This window comes from Poromitra crassiceps (assembly GCF_964638095.1).
Source record: "Poromitra crassiceps genome assembly, chromosome: 14".
NCBI classification, from domain to species: domain Eukaryota; kingdom Metazoa; phylum Chordata; class Actinopteri; order Beryciformes; family Melamphaidae; genus Poromitra; species Poromitra crassiceps.
Window position 1 is genome coordinate 43,530,360 of NC_139633.1, and position 15,913 is coordinate 43,546,272.

At 45.7% G+C, this 15,913-nt stretch overlaps 1 protein-coding gene across 1 annotated transcript in view; it reads left to right on the top strand.

Annotated features, from left to right (window-relative positions):
* The window catches only part of lrrc73 (leucine rich repeat containing 73), a gene marked incomplete at both ends in the record, with an annotated part of 57,506 nt that overhangs the window by 40,263 nt on the left and 1,330 nt on the right, over positions 1 to 15,913 (top strand). The window contains one exon of the mRNA XM_083651008.1: positions 2,762 to 2,975. Within this exon, the coding sequence (XP_083507134.1) occupies positions 2,762 to 2,975 (214 nt within the window). The remainder of the gene's footprint in view (positions 1 to 2,761; positions 2,976 to 15,913) is intronic.

The following is a 15,913-nucleotide window of genomic DNA, read 5'->3' on the forward strand; positions in this document are numbered from 1 at the left end:
GATGACAAGGATGGCTGATTTTAGTTGACCCCCGCCTGCCTCGTTTCTCCCTGTGCCTGGGGAGCCCTCTGTACCGTGGGCGAGCTGGCTGGATAATTTTTCAAACTATTTGGAGGCCACATGGACTTCACTGATATTTCCGACAAAAGGAAGAGTGCACTCCTCCGTCACTGCCTCAGCACGAAGGGTCAGAGGATTTTCTGCACATTGGGGAATGCAGAGTCGTTTGAGGAAGCGGTCGCCCTCTTAACGAGCCACTTCTCGGGCACGAAAACGGCGTCCCGGTGAGTCTATCAAGGATTATGTCACTAACCTGAGAGACATGGCGAGATCCTGCAAGTACGGCGCCCTGCAGGACCAGATTATACGTGACCAGCTTATAGAAGGGACATTATGTGACAAAACGAGAGAGAAATTACATTTGGAATCTGATGGATTAACACTGGAGGGAGCAGTGACTATTGCAATGCAAGTTGAGGCTGCTTTGGAGTGCTCCACTCTGCTCTCGGACAGAACCACCCAGCCACCACCAAGTATAATGGCTCAGCAGCTCCACAGAGCTCCCGACACGCTGATCGGCCCCTCCCCCATGGAGTTTGGGGATATGGACTCGTCTCTTATACAGCTGACACAGAGGCGGGGTGCTCACAGCTGTGCGGGCTGCGGCTCCACTTCTCACAGTACAAGGTCTCCACACTGCCCTGCCAAAGGGCGCACATGCAGGAACTGTCTGAAACCTAACCACTTTGCCAAGGTGTGTCGCTCTGCACCTGCCGCTGAGCCCCCACGGATGGGGACAGCGCCTGGCCACAGCGCACCCACGGAGATCAGACATGTCTCTGCAAAGGTCAAATCTGAGACTAGACTTCCCTGCAGATCTTCATGACTGACTGTTGATAACTTCTCACATTGACCATCATAACGCTGGAGGTGGAGACACATCCTCCATATTTGTTCATCTCACTGGTCTGAAGCGAGCTGTGAGTAACGTTTTACCATCTGAACCGAGCTGTCTGAATAAAGTTTTACCACCAGAACCAAGCTATGTAAATTCAGTTTTTCCTGCTGTTCCCTCAAAGTGTTCCTGGACATGATGTAAATCTGTGGTTCTCAAAGCCGGGTCTGGGGACCTCCAGGGGTCCTTGAGGCAGTTCCAGGGGGTCCTCAGTAAAAAGGGGAAGAATTTTCACTATAGACCCTTTTTATGTTTCTAAACAGTGATGACGTATTTTGTGGGCGGAGCCGAACTGGTTGCAGAAAGTTACAACTAGCGGTTCAGTTGTCATAGAAATATGGAAGATGCGGACGCCTCCTCCACGTATTTTAAAGCTTTGCCAGCAACAGACAGGTTACCTTACACAAATATGCTAACTCTTTCAATGGGGTGAGGTTTCCTGACCCATACTCACTGTCAGGATGGGTCTAGGATCCAAACATCACCAAAGTTGCAGTGCCGGACAGCGTCTATACGGCACAAGACGCCTTTTTCCTGTATTCCGGGGATCTCTCCGTTTTGGCTTCACTTGCTTCCTCAGAGTTTTGGATAAGGCGATGCGTGCGCAACTAACCCTGTGATGTCCACTCTAATGGCTCATTTCCACCACATATAACAGCACAGTACAGCTCTACTCGACCTGGTCTTACTCGTCTCTACTTGATATAGACTCTGTTTCCATAGCAAGTTTACTCGCCTCCGCCCACACCTGGTCGTCATAGCGACCGCATATCTGCCCTCCGCCCATAGCCGAAGTAGGCTATAATGTATAACGTTAAAATTAAATCCATACACAGAACTTTTAAACTGTTTATGAAATACTGGTGCCTCTAAATGACCTACAGTGTACATGGGCAAATGTGACAATCGGCTAGGAGAATGGATATCACTTTGTTGTTACTCAAACTCACATGCATGCGCTGCGCGGGGGACAGGAGTTGCGCTACAGGGAGAAGGGAAGCCTCTACCCCGGTGGAACTCACCAGGCAAGACCGCGGCTTCACTAAACCCCCGCCTCCGGCCTAGCGGAGCCAACGCAGCACGCAAACAAAGGGCTTCCCGAGGAGCAGACTTTTTCTGTCTCAAAACAATTGAAAACCACCGTCATGTTAAAGCTGAGCAAGGAGATCGATTTTATTTCACCAGAGCCGAAGGCAGCAATGCAAAAGACTGATGGAAATAACATTAACAGAAGAGAAGGTAAGCCCCACTAAACTGGTATCCAGCATTGACAGTCAGTAGATACAGTAAACACAATTCAGTCATCTGCAGTGTTTTCACGTCACGGTATGGTACCGGGTTCACAGCGCTGGAACCTCAACAAAGCAGGGACCAAAACTAGCGCGACTCAACCCCGACTCAACCCGGGCTGTCCACATTTTTGATCGGTGGAATGAGACAAAAAAGCGAGACGAGCTGGGCGGGGCCGCGCTGATATGGGCCATTTATGGGTCTATAATTCCATCCATAAGTAACACAATGACACACTCACTATTAAATGTTATAAAAGTTAGACAGCCTATCAGCCTAACCTATATATACCAGCCTCTATCTTGGCTCAATTGTTGAGTGTCTGGGATCAAATAACATAATCATGATGCCACAGGCATCAAGGAATTGAGCGAAACTATGCAAGTAAACTAAAGGGGACACAGGCTTTTTCCAAGCTTTGAATGAGGGGTGGCCCACAGTCTCAGACTTTGAAAACCCCTGAGTTAGACTAAATGATCTTTTTTGGACTAAAGTTCTGGTTGCTTTTGTCCTCAGATGTTCCTGGACATGGTGGAGAACTTCCCCACCAGCCTGCGGGTTCTGGTCCTGGCGGAGAACGCCATCAGCCCGGAGCTGCAGCAGCAGATCGCTGACCTTCTGTCAGACGACGACAAGGAAGCCCTGCCCCTCCAGCCTGCAGGCCCCGCCTCCAATGCCCTGCTGCCAATCAGGGAGAAGCACCTGCCCCCGGCCTGGCTCCCCCACAGCAGTAAGGGTTGACCCATCCCTTCCTCACCCAAACTGTCGCACTTTACCCCTCCTCTCCTCACACAAACTGTCCCACATTACCCCTCCCCTCCTCACCCAAACTGTCCCACTTTACCCCTCCCCTCCTCACCCAAACTGTCCCACATTACCCCTCCCCTCCTCACCCAAACTGTCCCACATTACCCCTCCCCTCCTCACACAAACTGTCCCACATTACCCCTCCCCTCCTCACCCAAACTGTCCCACATTACCCCTCCCCTCCTCACACAAACTGTCCCACATTACCCCTCCCCTCCTCACCCAAACTGTCCCACTTTACCCCTCCCCTCCTCACCCAAACTGTCCCACATTACCCCTCCCCTCCTCACCCAAACTGTCCCACATTACCCCTCCCCTCCTCACCCAAACTGTTCCACATTACCCCTGCCCTCCTCACCCAAACTGTCCCACTTTACCCCTGCCCTCCTCACCCAAACTGTCCCACTTTGCCCTCCCCTCCTCACACAAACTGTCCCACTTTACCCTCCCCTCCTCACCCAAACTGTCCCACTTTGCCCTCCCCTCCTCACACAAACTGTCCCACTTTACCCTTCCCTTCCTCACCCAAACTGTCCCACTTTACCCTCCCCTCCTCACCCAAACTGTCCCACTTTACCCTCCCCTCCTCACCCAAACTGTCCCACATTACCCCTCCCCTCCTCACCCAAACTGTCCCACTTTACCCTCCCCTCCTCACCCAAACTATCCCACATTACCCCTCCCCTCCTCACCCAAACTGTCCCACTTTACCCCTCCCCTCCTCACCCAAACTGTCCCACTTTACCCCTCCCTTCTTCACCCAAACTGTCCCACTTTACCCCTCCCCTCCTCACCCAAACTGTCCCACTTTACCCTTCCCTTCCTCACCCAAACTGTCCCACTTTACCCCTCCCTTCTTCACCCAAACTGTCCCACTTTACCCTCCCCTCCTCACCCAAACTGTCCCACTTTACCCTCCCCTCCTCACCCAAACTGTCCCACTTTACCCCTCCCCTCCTCACCCAAACTGTCCCACTTTACCCCTCCCTTCTTCACCCAAACTGTCCCACTTTACCCCTCCCCTCCTCACACAAACTGTCCCACTTTACCCCTCCCCTCCTCACCCAAACTGTCCCACTTTACCCCTCCCTTCCTCACCCAAACTGTCCCACTTTACCCTTCCCTTCCTCACCCAAACTGTCCCACTTTACCCCTCCCCTCCTCACCCAAACTGTCCCACTTTACCAATTCAATTCAAAAAACTTTATTAGTCCCGCAAGGGGCAATTTAAGGCATGAATACTGCAAACAAGCTGTACTTTGTACACATCCAAAAACAATACAAAAAACAAGACAATAAATACAATAAATGACACTGATAAAGCAAGATCCCTGATTACAGTGTATCCAACACCACAAAGGAATATAGGTGTCAGATCAATACAAATTTATTTCAGTCAATACAATCCAAGTGCATATTAGACTTGTTCAAGGGTTACCGCTGCCCTCCTCACCCAAACTGTCCCACTTTACCCTCCCCTCCTCACCCAAACTGTCCCACTTTACCCCTCCCCTCCTCACACAAACGGTCCCACTTTGCCCCTCCCTTCTTCACCCAAACTGTCCCACTTTACCCCTCCCTTCCTCACCCAAACTGTCCCACTTTACCCCTCCCCTCCTCACCCAAACTGTCCCACTTTACCCCTCCCTTCTTCACCCAAACTGTCCCACTTTACCCCTCCCCTCCTCACACAAACTGTCCCACTTTACCCCTCCCCTCCTCACCCAAACTGTCCCACTTTACCCCTCCCTTCCTCACCCAAACTGTCCCACTTTACCCTTCCCTTCCTCACCCAAACTGTCCCACTTTACCCCTCCCCTCCTCACCCAAACTGTCCCACTTTACCAATTCAATTCAAAAAACTTTATTAGTCCCGCAAGGGGCAATTTAAGGCATGAATACTGCAAACAAGCTGTACTTTGTACACATCCAAAAACAATACAAAAAACAAGACAATAAATACAATAAATGACACTGATAAAGCAAGATCCCTGATTACAGTGTATCCAACACCACAAAGGAATATAGGTGTCAGATCAATACAAATTTATTTCAGTCAATACAATCCAAGTGCATATTAGACTTGTTCAAGGGTTACCGCTGCCCTCCTCACCCAAACTGTCCCACTTTACCCTCCCCTCCTCACCCAAACTGTCCCACTTTACCCCTCCCCTCCTCACACAAACGGCCCCACTTTACCCCTCCCTTCTTCACCCAAACTGTCCCACTTTACCCCTCCCTTCCTCACCCAAACTGTCCCACTTTACCCTTCCCTTCTTCACCCAAACTGTCCCACTTTACCCCTCCCCTCCTCACACAAACGGTCCCACTTTACCCCCCCCTTCTTCACCCAAACTGTCCCACTTTACCCTCCCCTCCTCACCCAAACTGTCCCACTTTACCCCTCCCCTCCTCACACAAACTATCTTACTTTACCCCTCCCCTCCTCACACAAACTGTCCCACTTTACCCCTCCCCTCCTCACACAAACTATCTTACTTTACCCCTCCCCTCCTCACACAAACTGTCCCACTTTACCCTTCCCTTCCTCACCCAAACTGTCCCACTTTACACCTCCCCTCCTCACCCAAACTGTCCCACTTTACCCCTCCCCTCCTCACCCAAACTGTCCCAATTTACCCCTCCCCTCCTCACCCAAACTGTCCCACTTTACACCTCCCCTCCTCACACAAACTATCTTACTTTACCCCTCCCCTCCTCACACAAACTGTCCCACTTTACCGCGAGTGAGGCAAGAGACGGGAATTTTCACGACGCGAATGACGTGATCTTTTCCTCATCGCCCGTTCACTTGAGCTGACATTTTTTTTACTCGTGTGAATAATTCACATGAGCAAACTCGTGTGGTCTGTAGACTGGTCTGTAACTCTGAAGCCTGTGTTAATCTTGTTGTTTTTACTGATGAAAACGAGACGTTAACAAAATAAAAACAAAGTTGTGATGACAAAAACGAATGACTAATGACACTTTCGTCAACACATAAAAACTAGCCGAAAATGTTAGGGAGGGATCGATTGGGAAGAGAAGAAGAGAAGAAAAGAAGAAGTTAGGCGGTGTTCACACCCAACGCGCTTTTTTCAGTAAGAACGCTATGGAAATCATGTTGAGAGCACTTCTATTGTGCACAAAACACAGCGCACGGAGTGTTTTTTTTTCTTCGTTTTGTTTTCCCCTGCAGGGTGCAGGGTGCACTACAGTTTAGGACACAACGACCACATGGATGGTAGCCAGCTGGTTTTGTCTGTTTTAACTTTTTTCAGCTTAAAAACGCCCAGATTGCTCTGACAAAAAAACTAGACGCTACCAGCGTTTAAACGTCAGGTGCGTTCCTTGAAAGAGGAGCTTGTTTAGCGCGTCCTTACATAGAGAATGAATTGCAGAAAGACGCTGGCAGCTCAAATGAGCGCGTTGTGTGTGAACGCCACCTTAAACAGTTAAATAAGTGTCTGTATTACACGTTCAAACCTTAATAGTATCTGTATTGCACGTTCAAACCTTAATAGAGAGCCAAAGTTGATGCTACTTCAGCATACGCACCAAGAGATTTCATTCGCCATTTATTTTATCATAGACATTTCGTAAAATGCTTATAAAAATAGTTTTACTTTACAAACCAAACGATTCAGCTATATTTAGAATCAGGAGAGACCAGAGAACATTTCACTTGGACCAAAACAAAAAAAACAAAGGAAAAAGTGTTTTTCTTTTAAATGTATTATTATTTATTACTATTTTTGGCCAGTGCAAGGTGCGGGCCTACATCTGGCATTGTCCAGGGCCAATTTGTGTGCCAGTTTGTGCGTCAAGTCAAGTCAAGTTTATTTGTATAGCCCTAACTGGGGATGGGTATCATTTCATATTTTCCGATACCGGTGCTAAAACGATACTTCTAAAACGGTACCGGTGCCTAAAGGGTGCCTGGTACTTAAAAAAAGAAGAAGGATTTAAACAAAAACATTTTTTTTTAAAGAGAATGTAAAGACAATTTCAAACAATAATGTTATGTGTCATGCTTTAGAATGTAAGTTAAGGTGCTTGCAGTGCTGGTTTCAGGGCACTGGAGGGCGGATATTTCACTCAGCAGCTCGGGCATGGCACCTAAATGAGGCACCTAAATCTGCGTTGCAATTCGGTACCGGTAGTACCGGTTGTAAAAGTACCGGTACCATATTGGTACCGGGTTTCGGTACCCAACCCTAATCACAAGCATGTCTCAGAGGGCTTCACAGAGAATTTGTCTAGCTAAATCTAGCTGACACAACAATAACAATTGCAGTAATAATAATAATAATAATAACATGGTTGAACAATCTTATGATAGAGAGAGACAGAGGGAAGGGGAGAACGGGGGAGAGAAAGTGGGGTCGGAGAGAGCAGGGAAAGGGAGGAGGTAGAGAGGTAGGAAGAGAGCAGGGGAAGGGGGAAGAGGAAAGAGAGCAAAACAGACAGAACAGACAGGATATACTGGGGCTGGGCGATACGGTCACGAATAGTCACATGGGGCAAGTCAAATTTTAGCAATCAAGTTATGTATTATAGTTACCAGGCGATATGAGCCACTGAATAGAAACGATTAAGCCCTTTTCCCACATGCGTACCGGAAAATTACCTGTAAGTCAATATCGGACATTTCCCTGAATTTCCCTTCACACCTCAGCGTTCGCATGTGAGAATCTAGGTCGTCAAATAGCCGGTATGTTGGGGGGTGGGGTGGGGTGCGGCGGAGCGGGCGGGGGGCGGGGGGCGGAGGAGAGTGGCCTGGGGTCTGTGCTGCAGGCCACTGAGGCCAGTCAGAAAAAAACAACAAACAAACATGGAGCCGGCGTCCACTCTTTTGATAATATTGCTGACGCGCTTTTTCCTCAAACGTAGACAGCGACGCAGACAAATTAAGGCGAAAATGGAAAGGGATATACGTGCGAACAGAAACAGATTCATGTTCGCAGTCTTCTCCGCTCAACATCGTGCAGAATATGAAGATAGACTAAACCGGGGACAGATCATGACAGTGTTATGTACCTCTGCGCTGCTGCGTGAGACTAGAGCCGTCTGGAAGCGAGAGAGACCAGGAGGGAATTTATTTTGGGAAGATGCTCTGAACAATTTTGACGACGTGGAATGGAAGCGTCATTTTCGCATGTCCCGGTCTACTACGTGCTGAGTCTGGTCCGACCCGCACTAACACGCAAGATCACCCGGTGGCGAAAACCACTGGAAGCGCGTTTGCGACTGGCAATAGTCCTTTGGTGGTACGCAACACCAGGGGAATATCGAACAATCAGCTGTGTATTTGGTGTTGGACTGTCTACTGTGTGCAACCTGGTCCGCGAAGTCACAGCCCACTGATAGCGGAAAATGACTGGACCCCTTTCTCACCTGTCTGTCTATTGCGGCATACCGCTCTTCTGACTAGCTCAAAACTGGTGAAATGGCCGCGACGACGGGGTCGCGCTTATACCGGCACGGCGCCTTTCCCACATGCAGGCATTTGACCACGTTCCGGTCATTTTGCGGTACAAAGCGCATGTGGGAAAAGGGCTTTAGTCTGACATTTTTTTCGCCCAGCCCTAGGGCATACAGCAGCTACTCAATCCGCCTGGCCATCCCGCTGTAGCAGCGGCACACTAGAACCGGCAGCAGAGAGGCCAGGCCAAAGGAGCAACAGCTCAGACAATCTGATTACTCTAGCCATTAACCGGAACTAACTAACACACAAGGAATCTAACTAATCTACTGCCTAGTCTACCCCGTCCTAATCTAATTTAATCTTAGCCTGAACACTATAACAATCAAAAGGTTGAGCTCAGAGGTTTCCAAAGTGGGAAGTGGGCCTCCCCAGGGGGCTCAAACAGTTTGAGCTCAGTGAGTGATTTATTTTAGTTATTTCAGTTTCATGTCTGACTCTGATAGGGCTTTCACACCGGCAGGGCTCCGTGCCGGTTCCGGTTCCCGAACCCAAATTTGAACCAGCCGGCACCGTGACATCATCAGTGGGCGTGTCTCATTCTAGGCTGTGAAAACGAGCAGGAAGGAGAAGAAGGCAGTGACAACATGGAGAAAAATAATTTGCAGTGGTCTCCTGAGGAAACCAAATGTTTAGTGGCAATTTGGGTATCTACCGAATCTCAAGAAAAGCTAGAAAGCAGTACAAGAAAGAGCAAGTCGTATGTCGAACTTGCGGAAGAGAGGGCCAAGGCTGGGTTCACTCGAACGCCAGACCAAATAATTAATAAACTTCAAAAACTGAAGCAGGACTACCGAATAATGTCCTCCCACTTTGGTTTCCACTTAAACTGGTGTGAACACGGGCTGGTTCGCCAGAAAGCACCAAGGTTCTGAGACTCCAGAACGGAGCCAGAGCTAGAACCAGAACCGTGTCTGTATGAAAGCGGTATCGAGTGATTTATTTGAGTTATTTCAGTTTGAGTTATTTTAGTAATTTTAATAAGAGTGAAGGCAGCTTTTTCCATGGAACTTTTAACATGCTTTATCTGAGAGGAGGCCCATGGTCTCAGATTTTGGAATCCTCTGGTCTAGCTAATCTACAGCCTACAGTTAGGCTGTAGCTAATCTATAGCCTAGCCTAAACTATTCTGACCTACCGGCATCGCTCAACCAGTGATGGAGACCGATGCCCCCCACCCCAGCCCCCTCCCCCACACCCATAATGCTTGAGAGCGAAGACATTAGATATTAGATATTCTGTCCATGCTACTAGGACGACTAATAACTATAGTACTAATTCAAGTCTAAGTCTAAGTTTAGACTGATACTGCTGGCTGTAGACAGCCCACTCAGCAGTTCAGTACTAAGTTTATTCAGCAGCTATTAGATATTCTCTCCATGCTACTAGGCAGGGGCGTGGCCAGGGATTTTGGGCCCCATGAAAGGATAGCATATTGGCCCCACCAATGAAAATTTTGGCCATTTGAAGCCCGATTTGGAAGAATATCTAATTTTTAATTAATATTCAGATTAGACTATTGTAATTTCATTATTTGCCCTTTCTCACTCACCTCCATATCATCTATGCCAGCTCTCCTTGCCCTGTTGAATCATCATGCTCTCTCTCTCTCTCCCTCTTTGCTCTGAATACCCCAGAGTGAACAAAGAAATACTATCAGTAAACTAATGACTTAGAAAGAATATTGATACACATATGGAGTCCAACAGGAGTCTGTTATTGAAACACGATTGAAACGCGATTTCAGACGGACAAGCCCGTCTTTATTGTCACACGAACACTTCAACACATGCATGCGGCCACAACACACTCATGCTGATGGTGGCCGGTGAAATAGGTCCTCTGCATTTGACCCATCCAGGCTTGTCCTTTCCTCCAGGGGGCAGGCCAGGAGCAGTGGTCGCTTTTTCTTTCCAGCGCCCGGGGACCAACTTCAGATGTTGTCGTCACTGGTCGGATGACGATCTTCTGCATGTTTTTAGTGGGGGGTTATGTACGGAGGAACCCCCTGGGGTTATTATAGATTATAGACTAGGACAAGACAAGAGTGTCACTATAAACTCTCAGACCCTGTCCACTGAATCCACTGAGTAGGAAATTAGTATGTAGGACTAGTATATCCATCACAGGAAAAAATTAAAAATAAAAGGCTTCTTGGAGATTTGGACAATATCACAGCATCATGTTCCATTTAACATTATCTTTAATATCACAATCAAATTCATTCATATCCATAATGTGTATTACTCTTATGGAGCACAGGAAAGTTTTGGAGAGTAGATGGAGAACAGAGATGTTATGTCACATCCAAAGAGATTGCAAACTGGTTTGTAACTAATTGAATTACTACTTATTTTTCGTTCTCAGGCTTTCATATATTTCTGCTTACTTGTAAAGTGGAAAGTCCTCCTTTTTATGAACAAAATTAAGGTATAGCACTCCATGGTTTTGTAGAAATGATGTAGAGTGATTATCTAAATTATCTGATTATCTAATCTTTTCCTTTTTTCCTTTGACCTGTTCCGCACAATTAATTACCATAGCCATGAATGTCAAAAATCCTTTCTTGTCCACACAGATGTTTCGTTGAATCCCACCAGTTCCACTGATTCTGCTTCATTTTGCACTTCCACTTTTTCCTTTCTCTCAATCTCCCTGCACTTAACAGCCTCTGCATACGACACTCCTTTCTCCTCTCTGATCCTTCTCACTTCAATCTCCTTAACTCTATGTGGACACTGCGCTGATCCTGTGTTGTGACTCCCTTCACAGTGCAGACATTTTGCCTCATCTTTACATGTCTCCCTCCTGCACTCGTTTCCACCACACCGTCCACATCTCCTTTGTCCTCTGCACACTGCAGCAACATGACCATATTCCTGACACGAATAACACCTCAGAGGAGCCCTCTCATACTCCCTCACCCTATAGCTGACATGATCCAAAAACACTCGATCCGGGATTTCTCCTTCAAAACTCAAACACACTGAGGTACTCTCCTCTCTTACACCATCTCTAAATCGACTCAATCTCTTTGCCTCTAATACACCTTCCACTTCTTCAAATGATTCACAATTAACACATATTGGCACTCCACTGATCACTCCTTTCTTCACTGTCACTGGACCTGTTCCAAGTCAGAAACACATCACCTTACAAGAGTTGAACCTAATTAAATCTAGAACTTCCAACCCCTGCTTCTTCGACACACAATCAATAATAACAATCCCACTTCTTTTTGTCTTGACAGACTTCACTGCTCCAAAATTTTCTTGCACAAACTTTCCCACCTCATGTGGATTACTGAACACTCGGACAACGATTTCATTCCAACCAACCAAGGCCCCGACCCGTCTTTTTTCACTTTCTTAATCTTCTGAGAAGACCCGCTCGAGACACTCGAAACACTCTTTCTCTTGTTCTCCAGACACCTCGAATCTTCATTGTTTGATTCTCCCTCCAAATCACTCTCAGACGCCATTTCCTCCATCGTGCTCCTCAGACGGCATCCCTTCATGCGCGTCATCGAACACGCACGCCCACTATCGTCCAAATGTCAATGACAACTTTGACCATTTCATTGGCTCTATTGCCTTATTTAGACATGATAATGCTGCTGCTTCTTGATCTCACTCACTACCTTTGACAGTTAATATAATGGGGTATATTTGTTCAAATCTGGAGCCGCGAATACAGGAAGGGGTGTGAGCCGGGACGGGACTCGGGGGAGTGTCCGAATTGCTCTCTGAAAAATTTCCTCACAGCTTGACAGCCATCTTATTCAAGTTGTTGTCACCGCTAGCTTACGCTTGCTAACGAATGTTGCTAACGTTAGTTGCTATTGCTAGCCTTGCTCCATTGCTCTCACAGTGCATACAGTAGCCCGAAGAAAAAGCCAGAGAGTATTTTTTCCTCGTCCAGACCTCATGTCACCAGCCTGCCGCTTGCATCTTCCTATCTTCCACAAAACCGAGGTAATCTTATTTTCTAACGTAATAGCATAGCATAACATTAACGCTAGCTACATGTCCATTTGTCATTACAGGAGGACTAATGTTAGAGTAGCAGAAGTTAACGTTATACGACGTTAAACAGTATTGCATGCTGCACAGATTCGGAAGTAGACGGAAAACAAACGCAGTTTGTTTACCTATACTACTGTACTGTACTGTACTACCTCTTTGAGATGAGGCAGAGCATATACTCATCTATATCTATCTAGCTAACGTTAGATCAACTGTATCAATCAATGAGGGGGAACAAGGGGGGTTAAACTCCTCTAGATAGTTTATCCACCTCTGCATTTACCAATCGGACGTAGTGTTGGGTAAGCAAATGTTAATGTTATACAGTGATTAATACAGTTATACAGTGATTAACAGTGTCCGTCCAGTACCAGTGAGGATCAAATGATTTGTGAAGATTAAAGATATAATATTCTGTTCTCCTGAGAGTATAACGCTAAACTACATGTTACTATTAGTAACAACTGATCATTAGTAACTTACTAATGATCAGTTGTTTCAACATAGGATATTGCAATAACAGACAAGCCAAATGCTGACATGAGAGATTTGCTTTGAACAATTTGTAGTTAGTATCTGCCAGTGACCGGAGAATATTGTTATATTTGCTTGTTTTAATGCTTTTGTCAATAAACTTTGCCAACAAAGATAGCCTTGTTGTATATTATCATGTATCTGAATGTCGCAAATATGATCGCAGAACGATCCATTAGTTGTCTGGTCAGAGGCAGGTTGGATAAAATGATCAGATGTGATATAAAGATTGTTGATGTCGAGTAAACACGAACTACAAACCGAAGATTGGACCAGAGGACATGACGACGGAGAAACAACCGACCAGCAGTCTGCTTCAATCAACGAATGCTTTATATTTATTGAAATTAAATATGGTGATATCTGGTGGTCTGAAATGACTCTCTCTAGCTATAGGCTAACTGGCTCATATTGTGTCATATTATTGTAACGTCTGAATCGGCGTTTCATAACTTTATAATAGCCTAACGTTACTGTATAGCCTGGATGACGTTAGCTAATGCTACCCAGCCTTCCATTGGCATATGCTGCCTTTAGCTTGTGGTATTATGGTACAGTAATATTGTCTAGCTGGCTAGCTAGACAGACGAGTTTATCTGAAATCATGGTGACAAGATCCCTGCTGCTAGCTTGTCTGCCTTTCGGTGTCACAGAGTATCTAGCTTGTTTACAGTATCTTAACAGACTGCATTCTACATGCTACACCATGCAAATATATTTCGATATAATTCAAACAATGGTTCTTTTCCCATACCTGGACTGTACAGTATTGCTGTGAAAAAGTTACATTTGATTGTGTTAAGTGTTACACACGTTATATTTTTAACTGAGCTTTGCGGAATTATCTCAACACAATTGTGTATCAGCTTTAAATGTCCAATATATACAGCATTAAACAAACGACCAGCAGCATTCAAATGTGCAAAAACATTATACTGTATTTATTGAAATGTGGTGATCTCATGTCACATTACATAACGTTAGGCCCAGATGGTCTACTGCCCAGAAGCGTCACTTTACAAAGTTTACATGTATGGTAGGGAATTATTTTCATTATGTTAAACCAACATTTATCTTCCATAATGCATTAAATCATAATCACAATGCTATGAAGACACTAGCTAATCACCACAGAGCTACACAGACCAATTTATCAGATAATTTCACCGTAAAATGTGTCCAGGTGATCAGCTCTGATGCCCCGGCTTGTATGGTCGCTGCCCGTCCGCTAAAATCCGCTTTCGATATAGGTGTTATTTTGATTAACTGACCTCATAACGGGGATCTATATTGTTACGTGTGTCTACTAACATCATTAAAAGATCATAAAGATAACGCCGTTTCTGGTAGTTTACTTTTAATCTATGGCTACGTTGCTAGGCTAGCTAGCCTGCCTTGGCAACTGGCTGTGCTGTGGTTGGGATCATCTGGTTTGCTGTGGCTGGTGTCAATCAAGGAAACCTCGCTCCAAAAGTTAGTCTTTTTTATCACCTCTTTTACTCGCAATGGGACCATAATTTAGAAAACGGAGCCCATGAGAGCATGAAAAAGACTTGAAATTGTTTATTCAGACCATAAACTCATTTGGAAAATGTTTATTTAAGACACAGACCGAGAGAAGTCGGCTAATTTTTCCATTGAGGCCAATGTACGTCACTTCCGGACCGTAAATAAGGAAGAGTCCAAAAAAGGAATAAGAAAATGTTGTCTTTAAATGCTAGTAACTAGCCTAATTCAACTAGCTGCTAGTTGAATGCTATCATCTATCATTGTTTGGCAAAGGGGGGCTGTGTCGTCACCTGAATTGCGTTTTGTCACTTTATACGGTGACACGGTGGCATTATCAAAGAATTCCACTCTGGAACCTGTTTTCACTTTTTTACATTTTGAGGCCCCAAGTAAAAGGAAGGCACTAACGCTAAAAACGTTTGCCATTTTATGCAGGGAGTGTTGCCATGGAAACAGGTCCTAGTAACATTGCAGTTAAGTTGTTTACTTTGTTTAATTATGTGCAACATGTGGTGCAGAACATGCAGCAAATGGACAGAGAAGGAGCAATCGCTGTCATCGCTGATGATGATGACTTTGGAGGTCGGGGGCAATTGAATTGCTATTAATTTTCACCAACCTCAGATTTTCTGTCAAAAAGTTTTGAACCATTTTCTTTCATGGTACACGACATAAATTTTACACAGTTTTACACGTATGGGGGAATTAAAAAACAAACAGTGGGCATCTTATGGACCCTTTGTGTGGGATCCCATGCACTTTTTTTCTACAAACATATAAGCACCTTATGCGGCTGATAGCGCCGTGGTTTCGTTTTACTCTAGAAAATCTATTGTACAATTGTTAATACTGTCTGTTTTTGATTACGGTGATGTTGTGTATATTGCATGCCTCACCCACCATCTTGAAGCCGCTTGATGCTGTATATCATAGCGCTCTGCATTTCATAACAGGTGATGGTTTTCTCACACATCACTGTATGTTGTATGAAAAGGTGGGCTGGCCCTCCCTGACAGCTCGCAGAGAGAAACATTGTTTCTTATTTATTTATAAAACATTGATTGGGAAGCTGCCATTTTATCTGTCCTCAATCCTTACTCATAACAGCATAAGTTATCAAACACGCTCACAGACCTCTATCAAACTGTCTCTCCCTTGTGTGACGACTGAGCAGGGAAAGACTGCTTTTTCTTTTTACGCCCTCAACAAATGGAATAGACTCCAGGACAATTTAAAACTGGAGCACTTGATCTCTCTTCATTCGTTTAGAGTGCTCCTAGAGGGTACCCTACATGAGGAGTGCTCGTG